This window comes from Palaemon carinicauda, chromosome 8 (assembly GCF_036898095.1).
Source record: "Palaemon carinicauda isolate YSFRI2023 chromosome 8, ASM3689809v2, whole genome shotgun sequence".
Taxonomy (NCBI): Eukaryota; Metazoa; Arthropoda; class Malacostraca; order Decapoda; family Palaemonidae; genus Palaemon; species Palaemon carinicauda.
Genome location: NC_090732.1, coordinates 94,134,643 through 94,154,311, shown reverse-complemented (window position 1 = coordinate 94,154,311; position 19,669 = coordinate 94,134,643). Strand labels below are relative to the sequence as shown.

The 19,669-nt window shown below is 46.2% G+C and overlaps 1 protein-coding gene across 1 annotated transcript in view; it reads left to right on the top strand.

The window, feature by feature from the left end:
- The window catches only part of Faf2 (Fas-associated factor 2), a 135,246-nt gene that overhangs the window by 22,138 nt on the left and 93,439 nt on the right, over positions 1-19,669 (top strand). Inside the window, exon 2 of the mRNA XM_068378761.1 lies at positions 11,033-11,173. Within this exon, the coding sequence (XP_068234862.1) occupies positions 11,033-11,173 (141 nt within the window). The remainder of the gene's footprint in view (positions 1-11,032; positions 11,174-19,669) is intronic.

Here is a 19,669-nt window from a genome sequence, read left to right as displayed (position 1 = left end):
ATACAAACCATACTATTTAATAGGGGTTATTACTTTTGGCGTAGCTGAAATGACGAGCCATTAGAATTTTAACGAGGGTTTACTAGCGGCGGGTAGGGAGGGTAGTTTGCTACCCCCCCCCACCCTCACACACACCTGTGCTTGAGCTCACTTTGCTCTCGGCTCGGGTGGTAGTCGGACGTGTCCACTTTCACCCTCGCCTTTCTGACAGCCATTAATGCTTTTTGCTTTTTCTTTTACAGTTGTGTTTGAAGTTGGCCTCTGCTATCATGCGAAAGTGTCCTGGATTATCCGACCGCCCTTTTGGTACATTTATGTCGGCGGTCGATACGGACCCTCACACCCTTTGTCCTTATTTTAGGGGCCAACGGTGTGATAGAACTAATAAGTGTGGTGAGTGTATGGAGTGATCTACCTCCCAGTGGGAGAGGTTTTCTCAGCGACGGAAGAAGTCCAAGCGGGATATTTCTCCTTCGAAGGTTTCTTTGAAAGGGGAAAATCCCAAGGACTCTTCTTCAGTTGCCCAAACCTCCTCCGAAGCTCCCGCTCGATCGGTTTCTTCCGAGAAACTGTCGAGTGGTAGCGTAGGCCATAGTTCTGTTGCCCGAACTCGGGGTTCGGGAGAGGGAGTTGCCTCCCATAGCGAGGCAGCTCCTCCTCCTCCCCCGGGGGAGGATTTGAATATTAATTTGTGCACTAAGGATTTGTTTCAGCTTTGGTCTTCCTTGGGGCTTGAGGGTTCGCCCTCCAAGGAAGCCTTGTTTAACATGATGCGTTTGGGGGCCGCTGTCAAACAATCGCCGACTTTGGCAGAGGTTGATCCTCTGTCTATCGTCAACGTTGTGGTGGCAGAGGCTTCCGATGCGGTATCTCCGACCTCTGCACCTGATCAACCTGCTGTAGCTGAAGGCTTAGTTTCTCCCTCTGCTCATCCTTCGAGGGAGGAACTAAGTCCAACAGTCTCTCCTGCCGGTGATTCTCCCCCTCGGGGGAGTTCACTCACAGAGACTCCTCTTCGGACTGCTGACGGTCAGCTCGCTGACCCCATGGCCCCCAGAGGGCGCATACGGCGTAAAGCTCGCCTTCCTCTTCGCCGGAGAGGCCTTCCTTCACCTCACAGGGGTGTGAGGAGATGCCTCTTCGGTTCATCGTCTCCTCCGCAGAGGAGCCTCGCCATCATTCTCCGACTCTCCTAGCTACAACCCTGGACCTCTCTGCGGATCGTTCGCGATCCCCTTCGGTGGAAGGTCGTCCTTACAAAGGACATGTTGACCTTCCACCCGTCAGACCTGCTGACCTGCCGTCGCCGTTCCTGGCTGCTGCTGCGCTGTGGTCGTCGACACATCCTGTTGTGAAACAGGCAACGGTCCCTTCGGGGCAACAAGGGCGTATGCGCGAGTTGGCACTTATGTCCCGTATGCGCCAGTGCTCTCCTGCGCGCAGGCGCTCATCTACTGCCGATGATGCTCCTGCTAAAGCGCGCCAGTGCTCACCTGTGCGTCAGTGCTCACCTGCGCGCCAGCGCTCTCCTGATCGCCAGCGCGCTACTTCGCACCTTTGTTCTCCTGCGTGCCAGCGCTTGCCTGCGCGCCAACGATCTCCTGCACGCTCACAATCTTCTGATCTGGGCGCAGTAAGGAAGTTGAATATTTCCTCTGCTCATCAGCGCTCGCCAACGCGCCGTCAATCTCCACCTGCGTGCCATCCCTCGCCAGCACGCCTTCGCTCGCAGTCTTCCACTTGCGCCCTTGAGGATGCGCGCCCACGCCCATCTCCCCAGCCTGATATGCGTGCTCATGGGCGCCCGCGTGCAAGAGATGTCTCTCCTGCGCGCACACGCCCAACGGTATCATCGCCCGCTCGGGCTCTTCAGCCTGACCCTGCACGCCCACGCGCGCGCCAACATTCACCCTCGCGCACGCGAGCGCGCAACCTTCCTTCTGCGCACCCTCTGCTGTCCCCGGCTCGCGTTCCTACGCGCCCCTGCTCCACCCTCGCCATCGCCTGTGCGCGACCCACGGTATTTCCCATCGCGTGAGCGCCAGCGCGTTCGCCATTACCTCCCCCCACGCGCGAGGCTGCAGGACAACGTGCGGCGCTGCAGGACAACGTGCGGCAAGGTCGTCATCGTCGCATCCCCCCCCCCCCCCCCGCAAGCGCAGAATAGCTCGCTCGCCGGCAGGGGTGAAGGTTCCAGAAAGGTCCAGGGGTATTTCTTCTCCATCATCCTCTTCTTTTCAGGCGAACCCCCCCTTTGGTAACTCCTCCCAGGGATTAGTCGATCCCTTTCCCTCCAGAGGGAGTATCTGACAGCGCAGCCGTCAGCCAGCAGCCTTGGTTTGGGACACTGGTCAGAGCGGTCATGCAGGCATTTAAGCCTGTTCTCTCTAACCTGGGCCACAAATCCTTGCCAGCTTCTACTCCCCTGAAGAGGAAAAAAGGAGTTTCAAACGTGGTAACTTCTCCGAGGGCAAAGCTGACTCCTCGTAAGTTCTTGAGGCAGGCCTCCTCACCCCCCCAGACTTTTTCTCCCTCCCCTTCAGACGAAGACTTCCCGTCCTCAGGGGAGTCACGTGAGGTGAGGCGTTCCCCCATCGCACCAATGAGGGAAACCCCACCTCGCACTTGAAAGTCTTCTTGGGTAGGGGTGGAGAAGAGCCTACCACTGTCGTTGTTGGAGTCTTGCATCCCTCCCAGGAGGGAGTCGAAAGACTTGAAGACTGTAACAAAGTCTTCATCAAGGCTTAGACCGGAGCCAGCCAGTCACTCGGAGAACGTCCGCGAGTCCCCCCAACCTTACCTTACCTTATTGCCTTATTTTTTGTTTGGGTTCCCCCAGGTCCCTCAGTGTGAGGCACCTCGTATAACCACCAGAGAGTTGCTAATACATCTTCCGGTGTATTTTGCATCTTCCAGTCTTGGATGGTCTGGGATGCATCTTAGGTATTTATCGAGCTGATTTTTAAACGCATCTACGCTCACTCCTGATATGTTTCTTAGATGAGCTGGCAGCACATTAAATAGTCGCTGCATTATCGATGCTGGTGCGTAGTGGATTAATGTCCTGTGCGCCTTTCTCAGTTTACCTGGAATGCTTTTTGGTACTATTAATCTACCTCGGGGACAGGAGACTTCGCTGCTACTGTAGTCCTTCAGGAGGAGAACTGCAGGAGTCAGAACACGCGTTCTGGCAGGTTCTGACCCTTATGAGGAATCTCAATGGGTTTGCTGACCCAGAGATTCCTCCTCGTGAGGGCAAAGACACGGTCTTGGACAAAAAAAAACCCTCGAAGGCCAGTGCGGCTTTGCCCTGGTCTCAAGGGGTCAAGAGTGCCAGAGACAAGATCGAAGTCCAGCTCTCCGAGCCTGCCTCCTCCAGCCGATCCAGCGCCGGCAACAAGCTCCTCTCACCTCCTCGTGTCCAACAGAGGAGGTACTTCGACATCGTAAAGGAGACTTGTTTGGCTCTTCCCCTTCACTATTCGTTGGAAGAGCTTACCAGGGGAGTCCCTCTTGAGATACTCTCCAACCGGCAGGTCTCGTTCTCGGCAACGGAGATCCTTAGCCAGGAAAAGGTGGCGAAGTGTGCCATGCAGGCCACTTCGTGGCTGGATATCTGGCTAGGGACCTTAGGTATCCTGATACGTTTAGAGGATTTATCCTAAGAAAGTACCAGGAAGGCTATGGAGACCTTTTTACTCTCGGGCACTCGCATAATCGAGTTTCTAGCCCCACCAAGTCTCGAACTTGTGGGCTAACACCATCTTGAAACGTCGAGATGCGGTGTCTGAGAGGTTCCATCAAAAGGTCCCGAATACCGAGATCAGCAGGCTCAGGCATTCTTCCGTTATGGGAAAGAACTTGTTTGAGTCTAGGGACGTGGAGCAGGCCGCTGAGAGGTGGAGGAAGTTCAACCTGGACTCTCTCCTACATAGGGCTCTGACATCGAAGCCCTATAAACCTCCAGTACACCAGCAACCACGCCCTACCAAGATCACGAAACCGGCAGCGAAGACGGTGGTGTCTAAGCCCTTTCCTGTCAAGGACAAGAAAGGCAAAAAGTCCTCCAGGGGAGGAAAGAATCATAGATGGAGTGGCCGAGGCTGCAAACGCTAGGATTGGCAGTCCCCCTGCATGTCCACCAGTGGGGGGATGCCTACAAAGTTGCGCGAATAGGTGGCAGCAACTCGGGGCCGATTCCTGGACGATCTCCATAATCAGTCAGGGATATCGCGTCCCGTTCACAACATCTCTACCTCCCCTGACAGTGGATCCAGTGTCGGTGAGCTCCCTTTTCATGGGATCAGTAAGGGGGCAAGCCCTTCGGGCAGAATCCAGACCATGTTGAAGAAGGGCGCTCTCCAAGAGGTCCTCGACGGGTCTCCAGGCTTCTTCAGTCGACTCTTTCTTGTAAAGAAGGCGTCTGGAGGCTGGAGACCAGTCATCGACCTCTCGGCTCAGAACAAGTTTGTCAAGCAAACTCCGTTCAGCATGGAGACCGCAGACACGGTCAGACTTGCAGTGAGACTGCAAGACTTCATGTGTACACTGGATCTGAAGGACGCGTACTTCCAGATCCCAGTTCATCCGTCTTCAAGGAAGTACATAAGATTCAGCCTAGACAACAAGGTTTACCAGTTCAAGGTGCTGTGTTTCGGTCTCTCCACAGCACCACAGGTTTTCACCAGAGTGTTCAACCTAATTTCATCGTGGGCACATAGGATCGGCATCCGTCTCCTCCGTTATCTGGACGACTGGCTGATCCTAGCAGACTCAGAGTCAGCCCTTCTTCGACACTGAGACAAACTTCTGGGACTTTGCCAAGATCTAGGGATCATGGTAAATCTTGAGAAGTCCTCTCTGCTTCCCACTCAAAGACTGGTTTACCTAGGCATGATCATAGACACCAATCTCCACAAAGCCTTCCCATCAGACGACAGGATAGCAAGGCTGAGGAGGGTCGCAAGCCCTTTCCTCAGACGATGAGAACTTCCAGCCCAATCGTGGTTACGTCTCCTCGGTCATCTCTCATCTTTGGCTCGTCTAGTTCCCAACGGTCGCCTCAGGATGAGATCCCTCCAGTGGCGACTTGAGTCTCGGTGGAATCAGGGTTACGATTCCCTGGATGTCATGATCCCTATGGGACCTGCGGAACTGACGGACCTCCAGTGGTGGGTGACAGACGAGAACCTACGAAAAGGAGTGGATCTTCTCATCCTCCCCGGGATTTGATGCTGTTTTCGGACGCCTCAAAGAAAGGGTGGGGGCCCACGTTCTGCAACACAGGACTTCAGGCCTGTGGTCAGAATCAGAAAAGTGCCTCCATATAAATCTGCTAAAGATGAAGGCTGTATTCCTGGCCCTTCAACAGTTCCAACAATACCTGGCGTGTCACACTGTGGTGGTGATGAGCGACAACACCACAGTAGTGGCTTACATCAACAAGGAAGGAGGTACCTTTTCAAAGCATCTATCCCATCTCACAGTAGAGATACTAAGATGGACCGAAATCCACTTGATTCCTCTATCGGCACGTTTCATTCCAGGCAAGAGGAATGTGCGCGCCGACAGTTGGAGCAGAGCGTCTCAGTTAGTGAGTACCGAGTGGTCTTTGGATCATCTAGTAGCCAACAAAGTCCTGACTTTGTGGGGTTCCCCGATTGTGGATCTGTTCGCGACACCGTTGAACTTAAAGCTTCCGCTGTACTGCTCCCCAGTCCCGGATCCCAAGGCACTATGGCAAGATGCCTTCCAACAACGGTGGGACAACATCGACATGTACGTCTTTCCCCCGTTCTGTCTGATGAGGAGGGTGCTTAACAAAACCAGAATATTGGTCAATCTTTCAATGACCCTTATAGCTCCACTATGGCATCACGCGGAATGGTTTCCGGACCTTCTGCAACTCCTAATGGAACTTCCGAGAGAACTGACTCCACGACACGAGCTACTCAGACAACCACATGCCAACATCTTCCACACAGCCTTAGCTTTGCTACGACTTCACGCCTGGAGACTATCCAGCATCTCCTCGCTGAGAGAGGATTTTCACAACAAGTTGCAGTTAGGATGTCTGGACATCGTCGAAAGTCATCCGCATCTGTCTACCAGGCAAAGTGGAAAGTCTTTTGTGGTTGGTGTCGTGGAAGGGGTATCTCTCTACTCGATGCCACTATCCCAGCAATAGCGGAGTTCTTCGTGTATTTGTGGGAAGGAATGCGCCTTTCAGTCTCGGCGGTGAAAGGCTATCGCTCAGCCTTAAGTCTAGTCTTCAGGCTCAAAGGAGTGGACATTTCTTCCTCGCTGGAACTTTCCCTACTCATACAAAGTTATGAACTTACCTGCCCTGAGTCGGAAGTGAGACCTCCTCCATGGAACGTGGTTCGAGTTCTCAGGTCTCTTAAGAGACCTCCCTATGAACCATTACGCCAGGCTTCAGATCGCCACCTAACTTGGAAGACGGTGTTCCTACTAGCTTTGGCCTCGGCCAAGCGAGTCGGTGAACTTCATGGTCTCTCATATGACATCGCCCATTCAAGGGGATGGGGGGGATGTAACATTCAAATTCGTCCCTGAGTTTATTGCTGAGACTCAGAATCCGGGGGTGCCGGACCCTCGCTTCGACTTCTTCCAGATTTCGAGTCTTCGTTCTGTAACAGATGACCCAGACAATCTCCTACTGTGCCCAGTAAGGAGTCTGAGGCTATATCTCAAAAGAACGGCTGCAGTCCGTCCCCAGGTGCAGGCATTGTTTGTGAGCACTGGGAGTACTAAGAGGAGGGTCACCAAGAACACCATCTTGGCATGGATTCGTAGGGTGATTCATCTGTCCCTGAATCCAGACCCTCCTCCGTCACGTCGCCCTAGAGCACATGATGTCAGGGGCGTAGCTACGTCCCTGGCCTTCAAGAAAAATTTCTCAGTGACGCAGGTGCTCCAAGCTGGGGTGTGGAAGCGTCAGACGACCTTCACAGCCCACTACCTGCAAGACGTGACCCACAGGAGGCTCGATACGTTTTCTATCGGCCTTGTGGTGGCTGCACATCAGCTGGTTTAAAACCTCAGGCTCCTTAATGAACAAGTAGCAGAAGGTTGAGGGCATTGTTACCCGGTCTTAGTCTGCTTGAATGAAAAGGTATGTCTGGTCCTTATTCTTTTCTTCATCCTCCCCTCTCTTGGGGAAAGCAGCATCCTGGGTTCTCTGCACAGCTGACCTCAAACCACTGCAGGTAAACCATGTTTCCTTGTGTTCCTAGTATTATAGTAAGCTAATACTGTCACGTTCCCATACCCTGACGAGGTGGTATTGGGAGAGTCCTAGCCTAAAGTTTCCATCTAAAGGACTACAGGTCAACTTCATAGGACGAGTCACACTTTATACCTTCACACACAGCTTACGTAGGCCACAGCCCTTGCGTAGCAAGGTTCTAGCGAGGTGCAGGGACTCCTTATTGTTGAATGCTGACACACTCAGATACTGAGTCTCTGGGCAAAGCCAAAAGCCAGTACTGGCCGGGACTTTCCACCCTTCCTAATGAGTGAGTCACCCCTATTAAATAGCATGGTTTGTATGTCAGTTACGGAACAAATGACAAATTCGTAGATAATTTGTATTTTTCCTAACTACAGTATACAAACCTTAGCTATTTAATCAAACTTGCCCGCCAGCCCTATCCGTCTTGAAGTCCTACCTCTAAGCAAAGTGAGCTCAAGCACAGGTGTGTGGGGAAGGGGGTGGGGGGTGGGTGGGTAGCAAGCTATCCCTCCCTACCGCCCGCTAACTAGCGGTGTGGTAGTAAACCCTCGTTAAAATTCTAATGGCTCGTCATTTCAGTTACGCCGAAAGTAATAACCCCTATTAAATAGCTAAGGTTTATATAGTTAGGAAAAATACAAATTATCTACAAATTTGTCATGTTGGTTCGGTGTCAGGCGAAATTTGGGGGAAACTTCACACAGCTCATGGTCAACAACACCGACTGGCAGACTACAGTACCTGTCGCTTCACAAAAGAAGGTAGTGTCGGCAAGTAACCGCCTCCAATACTTGACAAAGGTAACATTCCTCGGGAGAACCACCATCAGAGCCAAGACTCTGGGCTGCTGGATCCTGGTCCCTATGGACATCTAGGAACCCCTCCCCGCAGCAAAACGTCTCTCTGAAAAAATGTAAGTATGCATAAAAAGTCACAAGAACAAACGAAGAGACTAAAAATCTACAAGAGTGACTATAAACGTACCAGAAGTTCTCAATGGTAAAGAAAGTAATCCTCCTTTACCTACAGTAATTTACTTAGAATGCTGTTACCCTGGTCCTATCACTCATGGAAACCCTGTGCACTACTGGACCTAAGAGATCTATTTGTTGTGGTCTTAGATATGTAGAATATAATACACTGTAATGTATTCCACATATAATGTCAAATCCTGTCTTGATATCAGTTCTTGATAATTGGCTGATTTTCAGTAATGTTCTATTCTTGATCAGCGATTGGGGTTCACAGCGTTGGCCTCTTCGGCGACTGTTCAAGTCCAGTCGTCTGTCCTGTCCTTCGAGCCCCCAGCCTTCTTGGCCAACTGGGTCAGGAGGTGGGAGTGGTTCTACTGACAAAGGAGAGAAGCATCTTTAGCTCTCTCTCCCCAGAATTAAGACTTTGCTATGTTACCATTTCTCTTGGCGCCAGGCTTGAGAATCAAGTAGCGTCAATAGCCTTCAACTCATTAGGGATCTTTTTAGGATTTTTTAGGGAAGTTCTTCTCTTCCCCTCTTTCTTTCCTAATTAATCAGATTCGATTTGAGTTGCTTTTTTGTGTCATGCTCTCCCATGTCTTCTCGCAAGAATGGTATTGGCTCTGGTACTTGTCACAAGGTTTTCGTGTCGCTTGACGTAGGGTGCCATTCTGGCTTGGGGTGAGGGAATTAGGCGATAACAGGCTTCTTCAGTTTGCTTTCCGTTTGGTTGCATCCTGATGTCTTACCAACAAGATTGTCTTAACTTGTCTGTTTCTCCCTGCACCTTTCGGTTTTGATATATCAATGTCCTAGTCAGGGGCACTTTTCATTGTTTTTCTTGAAGAGGGTGCTTGGACTGGAGCTTGTCCTTCCAACTTCGATTAGTATCTGCCACCCTCACTCTGGACAGACATTCTGATCTCACTTGGCCTTCTCTGGCACAGTCCGCTACATCTGGTAGAAACTGTTCAGGGTTTAGAAGCTTTATGCTTATCCTCTTACAGTATGTATTCCTTTCAAAATGTGGCTAATCGGGCTAGATAAATTGTCCTAAGGTAACGTTTATTAATATGGAATTTTCAAATAAAATTGATAATATTTACCTGGATAATTTAGCTAGTCTCTGCACAGCTGACCTCAAACCACTGCGGGTAAACCATGTTTCCTTGTGTTCCTAGTATTAAGTTAATACTGTCACGTCCCCATACCCTGACGAGGTGGTATTTGGAAAGTCCTAGTCCTATAGTCTATTTTTTATAGCAGTGCATATTTGCACTGACTCACAGGGGGTGCCCTTTTAGCTCGGAAAGGTTCCTGATACCTGATTGGTCTGAAGTGTTTTTGTCCGAACACCTTCATTGTTCTCGAATAATTACCAAGTAATGTGAATCGAAACTTATTTATTAACCTATATTTCTCCATCAGATATATGTTTTATCAATAAACAATGAGAAAGAATAAATATATTATAAAGAATCCTCTTGGTAAGTCTAAATTTAATAACACAATGCACCGAAGTCAACGACGGCAGCTTGTTTTCGGATGCACGCTTTGTAATTTTGTAATTTTTCACATTTTTTAACACAAATTGGGATAAATTACACTCAGCATAGGTTAAAATAGGGGAAAATAGATAGATATTAGGTGAGGAACAGGAATGTGGGAAAATACTAAGCAAAATAATACAAAGAGAGACAATGCAAGGCTATTTAAACTGAAAGGAATAGGCCGAACTATATTACGAAAAAAAAAAAAAAAAAAACTGGGTCTACGACAGTCAGAAGGGATTGTTTTCCTGCCAGGCTGCTATAGGCTGTTCTTTTACCACCCCACAAGTTTTCACAAATATTGGGTTTTATTAATTCCATGTTTTTGATAAATTCTGGTATTCAAAAAAGTTTATAATAACATGTTTAACCTATGCTGAGTGTAATTTATCCCAATTTGTGTTAAAATATGAGAAAAATTACAAAATTACAAAGCGTGCATCCGAAAACAAGCTGCTGTCGTTGACTTCGGTGGATTGTGTCATTAAGTTTAGACTTACCAAGACGATACTTTATAATATATTTATTCTTTCACATTGTTTATTGACAAAACATATATCTGATGGAGAAATATAGGTTAATAAATAAGTTTCAATTCACATTACTCGGTAATTATTCGAGAGCAATGAAGGTGTTCGGATAAAAATACTTCCGACCAATCAGGTATCAGGAACCTTTCCGAGCTAAAAGGGCACCCCTGTGAGTCAGTGCAAATATGCACTGCTATAAAAAATAGACTATAGTCACTTTTGATTTTAGCTAACTGATGAGAGAGTAGTATGAGCTCTCTTTCTAGCCATTAGTGTTACTAACGGCAGTGTGGAACAGGAGGTACTGTGTCAGGGTTATCAAGTGATAAAATTTTGGGTGGACTATTGGGTTTAAGGGCTAGCTAAATTTTCCAGGTAAGTAATTTTAATATCAATTTTAGTTTGAAAATTCCATATCCATTGCATGTGCAAGGACAAATTATGGCTTTATATAGTTTAAGGTTGGGTGTCGGACTTTGGAGATAGCCCTTACTGTAGGTCCAAAATTATCTATGAGCATGAGGAAGCTGTACATTGATCTAAATCCATGAGCATTAGGAAGCCCATTCCCTTCCTAAACAGAACACGACCTTCTCTTGCTCTCCCTGTAGTACAGTATTCAAAATTAGTGACATTCATAAACTGTTCAATTTTTATTACACTCAAATCCCTCTGCCATACAAAACAGTATTTACCAGTATATAAAAAATGATTATTTCACAGGAGGTAACTGGCACAGAAGATTATAATGCAGCAAGATCACAATTAGAGAATCATGCCTGGAATTTAGAGGCAGCAGTACAAGATCACCTTGCATTGAGTGATTCATCACCACTTACCCCACAGCCATCAACATCATCCCAGGTTAGCTGCAATTTTTTTTTCATTTTTCAAACAAAGATACTATTTGTTCCGGCACTAAAGACAAACCTTATGCTCTTTACATAGGAGTATTATTTTGGCGCTAGATGGAAACCGACCTTTAAAAGCTTTTGCAAGGGGTAACTACCCTCAGCTAGTTAGTGGCGGCAACCCACCACCCCACTCACACCAGCAATGGTAAACAACTGTCACTTTTTATTTCAGCTTGGAGGAGTACAGACGTTGTCTTGTTCCTCCGCTATAACCCTAAAATAAAAAGATTTCTATTTTTGGCTGGCCTATAAAGCAAAAATTTTTCTTCATTATTTTTCTTTTCAGGTATGACTGCCCATAAAATCTTATCTAAATACAGGTTTGTCCTGATGTTGAAGGGGGCTGTTGCGGCCCCTTCATGCCTGCTTAGAAGATGGATCCTCATGGTCTCTGCCCTGTGTGTAGGGGTCACTCATGCATGCAGGAGTCTTCTTATAAAGTGTGTAGGGAGTAGTCGCCCTCCCAGTGGCTGAGGTTTAGTTGGTGACGGAAGAAGAAATCAAAGAGGGATTCTTCACCTTTTGAGGCCAGTTTCAAAGGGGAAGAAACCCCACCATCGTTCTCCATCAACTCGACCTCTGCATGATGACTACTCGTTCAACTTCCCTTGGGAGTCGGATGAGTATAAGTGGTATTCATGCGACCCTGGGACAGCCCTGCATGTCAAGAGGCCTCCGTTGCTTCTCCTAGAGAATCATCACCGGCCGTCGCTGTAGGGAAGTCTCTTTCCGACCAAGCAGTTCATCATCTGTGGCTGACAAGCATTCCTCAAAGTGACTTGTCGGGAATCCATTCTTGGGGAACCCAGGGACTATCTTCGGCTACGTCCCAAGGATGGTTTATGGAATCGATCTTTTGGCTGAGTTCACTCAACCAGAAGGGAGACGAAGTGAGCTGTCCGTGTTTCTGCCTCCAGGTATTGGACAACCTTCCCTTCCGAGGGAGGGTCGTTCTCCACCAGGTGTTGAATGATCTTCCCTTTCGAGGGATAGATCCCTTTCAACAGCTCCTGCTCATCAAGTTCCTCGCCCATGAAGAGATTTTCCGTCAGGATCTTAAGGGGTTGATCGACCCTCGGGGGAGAACGCCCTCTCCTGAGTGATCTCTCCAGTGGTTCCACCAAAGGGCATGGCCTCATCCTTGTCCCGCGGTATTCCATCAGAGCGCAACTTATTGGAGCTGGGCGATGGTGGTAGGAGGGGATTGCCTGCGATCACTCTCCTTTGTCGTCGTGTCTCTTGGATACAATGTAGCGCTACCAGCTTGCTCCTTTGGTTTCTCCTTCTCTCAAGGAAGAACCTGCTTTGCTGCCTGCATTCAAGCGCGTAACAACCACCTATCCTTCCTCTTCCTTAGGGGAAAGAAAGACTTGTCTTTCTCCTGTTGAGGAAAAGGCAAGTATAATAGAAGAGTTTCTCTCCTAGATGTGCTAATCGCTGACCAACTTCTAGTGGATGAGTCTTGTCCAGTGTTGCTCACCGGTGAAAGGGCGAACTCTTCTGCAGGAGGTAGGTGAGCTCGCTATTGCTACGTGCGTTGCTTGTTCTAGAAAGTCTTCCCATCTAGACTCACTAGCACTAGAAACTTTGTCTAGTGCAAAGGCTAGTTCTACTTCATTAGTGCGCACTGCGCACATAGGTAGATCACATCTTACCGGTGTGAAATGACCCGTTTCCCGAAAGTTCCTTCCCCGGCATTCCCACCATCCCACTGGAATCCTTCCAAAGAAGTGAAGGCCCATCTGATCCCAGATGTATCAGCGAATCTAGGCAACCACCTCCTCTAACCCGTCCCAAGCCTCAAGTGTCTTCGAGGTATCAGGAGTACCTGAAGACCAAGGCATCTACTGACCAAGATCTGGTCTGGGAGAGGCTAGGATTAATTCCAATCATGCCTAAGAGGAGGAAAAGGAATCAGTGGGCAAACACCCCGCCACCTGAGGATAATGTACATCCTCGTACGAGCAGGGGATTGATATCCCTGAGTGAGATCACTCTTACAAATAAAGAGTTGAGCCAGCCAGGACCTTCTACTAAGGTTGCATAGATTTTTCCTTTCACTCTCTCCAAAGGAGAGTTCCTCCCTTTTTGAGGGCTTTAACATCCGCTCGAGGGAATGTAAGGACACAAGACGCTCCCTAAAAATTGGTGCTCTATGGATGAACGTCAATCCTGAGGGGACTATCACTCAGCATCAACATTTGCCTCTGTAAGACCTGAGCATAGCGGCCTTCTTCTGAGGGTTCAGTTCTCTGACAAAAGGAACCCTGATGATGACCTTGATCCTCCCTGAGCTGCTATGGGTGCTAGCTCAGAGGAGGAAGAAGCTTTCGAACATTCTGACAGAGCGGTGCTAATGTCCAGCTTGAAGATCTTGCCCCTAGAACAGAAGGATGCGGATAGCCTCTTTTAGCAAGTCCTTTCTTGCATAAGGAGGGTCAACAATCTGTGGGAGCCAGATCAGGTCCCAGGGAAGGGAATGGACACAGCCCTAGACCTCTTCTGTGATATCCCAAGACCCACCAAGAATAAGGTAGCCTTTTCTTGGTCGAGAGGGGTCAAAACAACAAAGATATGGGTGTATACTCAAGTGGCAGGAACTTCACAACCTCTCCAATCCGTGGAGTCTTTTCGGTTACTTCCTCCTCTCGTATGTCCGGCGGAGGAAGCACTACGAGATGGTAAAGAACGATTCATCTCCTCTACCACTAGACCTGGTACTCTTGGATTTACTGTAATGGAAACCTCTTCTTTGGCCAAACTGGCGACGTTGCCAGTACATTTCTCTCTGGGAGATGCTGCCAACAAGGAAAGGCTTGAGATGTTCCTTGCAATCTCTTTCATGGATGGATTTCTGGTTGGGGACAGTAGTTTACCTTGTTAAGAAGGAAGACCTCTCCATACCCGCTTTGATGGTCCAGCCCTTTGATGTAGTAGAGGGGCTTGAGAGTCTCAATGATGATTATCCACCCTGGCATGTTCAACCATACCCCTAAGGCCAGTTCTAAGAGACCAGACTAAGACTGGTCATATATAAGCCTTCTTCTTTATTTCAGTTTTTCACTTCTCGCTCTCTCTGAATTTTGTTGACGACCATTATTAGAACATTGACCAGTTTTTGTATATGCTTCAAATTTAGACACCATCACCCTCTGGCAGGCCCCATTGGGTGCAGACTTAGGTTGTTAAGAGTTGGGCTCCAGTGATCCAGTTTTAAGTCATCCCATATTTGCTGGTAATGGGTGATGCCAGGCATTGGGGTCATTGGTGAGAGGGGTAACTACCCCCTGTGATCAGTGTATGCCCACCTAAAGAGAGGCAGCCCCTCTCTAATTGAAGACTGGTCCCCGCTGAAACCTCTTCTCGTGTTGAGCCACGGATTAATGATGAGTAACGCTTATGTAGCTCTGGCTCATGAACAGCTAATCCAAGTTGAACAAAGAGCTCTCCACTACAAGGGCAGGGCTTTCTCGAATAAGAGTTGTTCGCGAACCTCATTGTATAACCAAGTTGACTCCAGGGGCAGAATAAACTGCAGTTCGACGAGAAAGACATACACATATCCATCTACCTGGTGAGGTGTGAAGGAGAGCTTCTTGACAATCTATGGGAACCCGAGTCGCACGGACATCCTAACTCGGGCTTTACGTCATCGACATGTGAGTACGTTATTACATCGCAAGGTCACGAGAGAAGGAATGCCACCTTAGGACGTCCTGTTCCCCAGGAAGGGAGAACACGTCTGAAAATGGGTCCCCAGGCTACTACTGTTGACTCTATATTGTAGAAAAGGACCCTGAAAGCTGGATACCAGTTTTCGACCTTTCCTCATTGAACAGGCTCGTTCAACAAACTTCGTTCAGGATGGAGACTGCTGACACGTTCAGACAAGCTGTCAGACCCGAGGGCTTTATGTCAACACGGGAATGGGGATGCTTCCACCTGATTCCAGTTCATCTATCTTCAAGGAAGTATGTAAAAGTCATCCTAGATAATTGACAATACCAGTTTAAGGTGCTTTAATTCAACATGGTTGCACCTTCTCTGTGTTTTCACAAGGAGTTTCTCCCTAGTGTCAATCAGGACCCGCAGAAAAGGCATTCGTCTGTTAAGACACTGGGCCGACTGGGTAATTCTAGCAGACTTAAGAACTTTACTTCGCCAACATCGAGTCAGGCTTCTAAAGTTTTTTTGTGATCTGATGGCAATGGTAAAATCGCGAGAAGTCATCCCTGCAGCCAATACAAAACTAGTACAGTGGTATCTCTACATGAGAATTTAATTCGTTCCACAACCAACTTCGGATGTAGAAACGAATTTTCCCATAAGAATACATGGTAATTCATTTAATTCGTTCCTCAGCTCAGAGAGAGAGGAGAGAGAGGAGAGAGAGAGAGAGAGAGAGAGAGAGAGAGAGAGAGAGAGAGAGAGAGAGAGAGAGAGTAACGAGTTGAAGGACAGTTAAATGTAACTAAAAAAATCTCAGCAAATCTGAATTCCTTTATTAACTAAAACAAATATTGATACAAACACACTCGTGTGCGTATGCGCAAACACACACACGCACGAGGAGACAGATCGGCGAAGAGGTAGAGATGGTGACTGCAATAACATACCGTAACTTACACTGCGGAAATTTTAATCTAAATTAGCTTATTTTTTTTTTTTTATATTTCATATTTTCTAAATTTTTTTCTTTTGATTTTTTATTTTCATCACTTTCAGTGACGAGTTACGGTATGTTATTGCAGTCACCATCTCTACCTCCTCCCCGACCGTCTCTCTTACTGCGTAGCAATTTTTGCACCTGTGTGTGTGTTTGTGCCTACGCACACGAGTGTGTTTGTATCAATATTTGTTTTAGTTAATAAAGGAATTCAGATTAGCTGTTATTACTTTCTTAGTTACATATAATTGTTTTTCAACTCGTTGACGCTGTTAAAAATCATATGTACTCTAAACACATTTTTGTTTAATCTCTCTCTCTCGGAAAAAAAAATAATAGACGTATCTAACACTATTGAGAGAGAGAGAGAGAGAGAGAGAGAGAGAGAGAGGTGTACATATGATTTTTAACAGCGTTAACGAGTTGAAGGACAGTTAAATGTAACTAAAAAAATATCAGCAAATCTGAATTCCTTTATTAACTAAAACAAATATTGATACAAACACACTCGTGTGCGTATGCGCAAACACACACACGCACGAGGAGACAGATCGGCGAAGAGGTAGAGATGGTGACTGCAATAACATACCGTAACTTACACTGCGGAAATTTTAATCTAAATTAGCTTATTTTTTTTTTTTTATATTTCATATTTTCTAAATTTTTTTCTTTTGATTTTTTATTTTCATCACTTTCAGTGACGAGTTACGGTATGTTATTGCAGTCACCATCTCTACCTCCTCCCCGACCGTCTCTCTTACTGCGTAGCAATTTTTGCACGTGTGTGTGTGTTTGTGCCTACGCACACGAGTGTGTTTGTATCAATATTTGTTTTAGTTAATAAAGGAATTCAGATTAGCTGTTATTACTTTCTTAGTTACATATAATTGTTTTTCAACTCGTTGACGCTGTTAAAAATCATATGTACTCTAAACACATTTTTGTTTAATCTCTCTCTCTCGGAAAAAAAAATAATAGACGTATCTAACACTATTGAGAGAGAGAGAGAGAGAGAGAGAGAGAGAGAGAGAGAGGTGTACATATGATTTTTAACAGCGTTAACGAGTTGAAGGACAGTTAAATGTAACTAAAAAAATATCAGCAAATCTGAATTCCTTTATTAACTAAAACAAATATTGATACAAACACACTCGTGTGCGTATGCGCAAACACACACACGCACGAGGAGACAGATCGGCGAAGAGGTAGAGATGGTGACTGCAATAACATACCGTAACTTACACTGCGGAAATTTTAATCTAAATTAGCTTATTTTTTTTTTTTTATATTTCATATTTTCTAAATTTTTTTCTTTTGATTTTTTATTTTCATCACTTTCAGTGACGAGTTACGGTATGTTATTGCAGTCACCATCTCTACCTCCTCCCCGACCGTCTCTCTTACTGCGTAGCAATTTTTGCACCTGTGTGTGTGTTTGTGCCTACGCACACGAGTGTGTTTGTATCAATATTTGTTTTAGTTAATAAAGGAATTCAGATTAGCTGTTATTACTTTCTTAGTTACATATAATTGTTTTTCAACTCGTTGACGCTGTTAAAAATCATATGTACTCTAAACACATTTTTGTTTAATCTCTCTCTCTCGGAAAAAAAAATAATAGACGTATCTAACACTATTGAGAGAGAGAGAGAGAGAGAGAGAGAGAGAGAGAGAGAAAAGTCTTATTAAAAAGAGCTTGTTAATGCTATCATGGTTTTCTTTGCTTCACTTTTTTCTTTTTTTCTGTTCATCACGCTGGCCCTTCTCAGAAATGATCTTTGCCAACAATCTCTTTGTCCTTTATCCCTATCAACAAAAGGCATTCTATCTCTTCCAGGGTATTGCTACGATATCTTGTAATAATGGTGATCCCCTTCGATGGTTATTTGCTTTAATGGCTGCCTTCAGCTTGATGATCCTCGAGATCATAGGCCTATTCCGGCCATATTGTTCTCATGTTTTTCTATAATTTCTTGCTTCAATTTTAATGAAAGAATTGCCTTTTTCCTGTACTGAAACTTAGCTTGGCACCATGATTATAGGTAAAATCAAAAAGGAAATGTGAGAAAAGGAAGAAAATAAGCACTGTTAATAACAGACCAAACAAAGGACAACCACACGATACACACAACAATAGAAAACTGAGCACTTGACGCTCAATGGCGTAATGTTTACTTCGTGTGTCGAAATAAAATTCGGGTGTAGAGTCAAAAATTTGCTCGAATTTTACTTCGGATGTTGGAAAATTCGGATGTAGATACGTTCGTGTGTAGAGGTTCCACTGTATACCTAGGAATGCTACTAGACATCAAACTAGGAAAAATCTTTCTGTTTAAGAGCAAAATAGAGAGACTGAAGAATGGGATAGGCCACTTTTTATTCCTAGTCTTGCTACCAACACTTCAGTGACTTCATTTAATAGGAAACCCATTCGCCTTGGAGCTCCTGGTGACCAACAGAAGACAATGCATACGGCCTCTCCAGTTCCAGCTGAAGTCCACTTGAACCCAGTAAGGATCCATTGGACCTTCAGGGCCTGAGCAAAAGAGAGACCAGAGGTGTTGGACATCAGATACCATCCTCCTCAGGTGGTTGGACATTCTCTCTCCCCCTGGAATTGTTGCTCTTCACAGATTCATCAAAAGAAGGGGAAGTGGTTTCTGCGGCAACTTCAGATTGAGCATCAGGTTCAGGATCGCCAACATTTTCGGAATCGTCTTCAGTTTGGTCTGCGCGGAAGCCCTCGAAATCTCGTGCGGAGACGGCATCAGGTCACAGATTCCTCCAAGCAGAGTTCAAGGTGCGCCTTGAAATCTATTGTCAAGCTTGACCAATTATTTTGAGGCATATGACAATATCAAAATGCTCCTTCCAAGATTGATGAAGGGTGAGGTTTGTGCTCTCAATGATTTCAAAATATCTCTTGAAGAGATATTTTGTGTAGAGTTTCTTAAAGATGTTATTTTCATTATAAAATGAATTTTTTAACATACATACCTGGTGGTTATATATATAGTTTACGTCCCTGACGTCACGGCAGAAAAATTCAAAACTCGCGCCAATCGCCGATTGGGTAGCCAGGTGTGCTACCCATGAGACCCTGGCGAGGTACCCGGAAACCATTCCCTCGGTATTCATATCTTCCATGATTCTAGTCTCTAGAGGGGAGGAGGGGGGGATTTTAATTATATATAACCACCAGGTAAGTATGTTCAAAAATTTATTTTATAATGAAAATAAAATTTTTAAACACAAGGCTTACCTGGTGGTTTTATATATATAGCTGATTAACACCTTTGGTGGAGGGTTAGAGACAGCCAATATAGTTTGAATTCTGCTTAAGAGTTTCTAAAATATAAAACAAACTTAAGGGTTTCGTACCTGATAAGGAAGCTAACTTCAATGATACTCTGCCATTATGTCTGCTATCCTTATGAGATCCAGCGATCCTCTCGGGGCTGAAGATCCCTAGGAGCTGCCAACCGGTAATCACACCTCTTTGTGACAGAGCCTCCTCTAATACCCATTCCGGGGTGCTCTCAAGGAACAAAAAAGACCACCTGACAAATCAATGATTGCGGAAGACTGTCGCAATCTCCACAAGACAACCATAAAAACACCAAATAAAAGTTCCAAGAGAAAGAAAAGGTATTAGGGTTATGGGAAAGTAGTGGCGAATCCTTCCCCCACTACTGTACCCGCTGCTACAAACACAAACGGTCCCAGAGTATATCGGTCATCATATACTGTAGAGTTTGAACATTTTTCAAATAGTGTGAG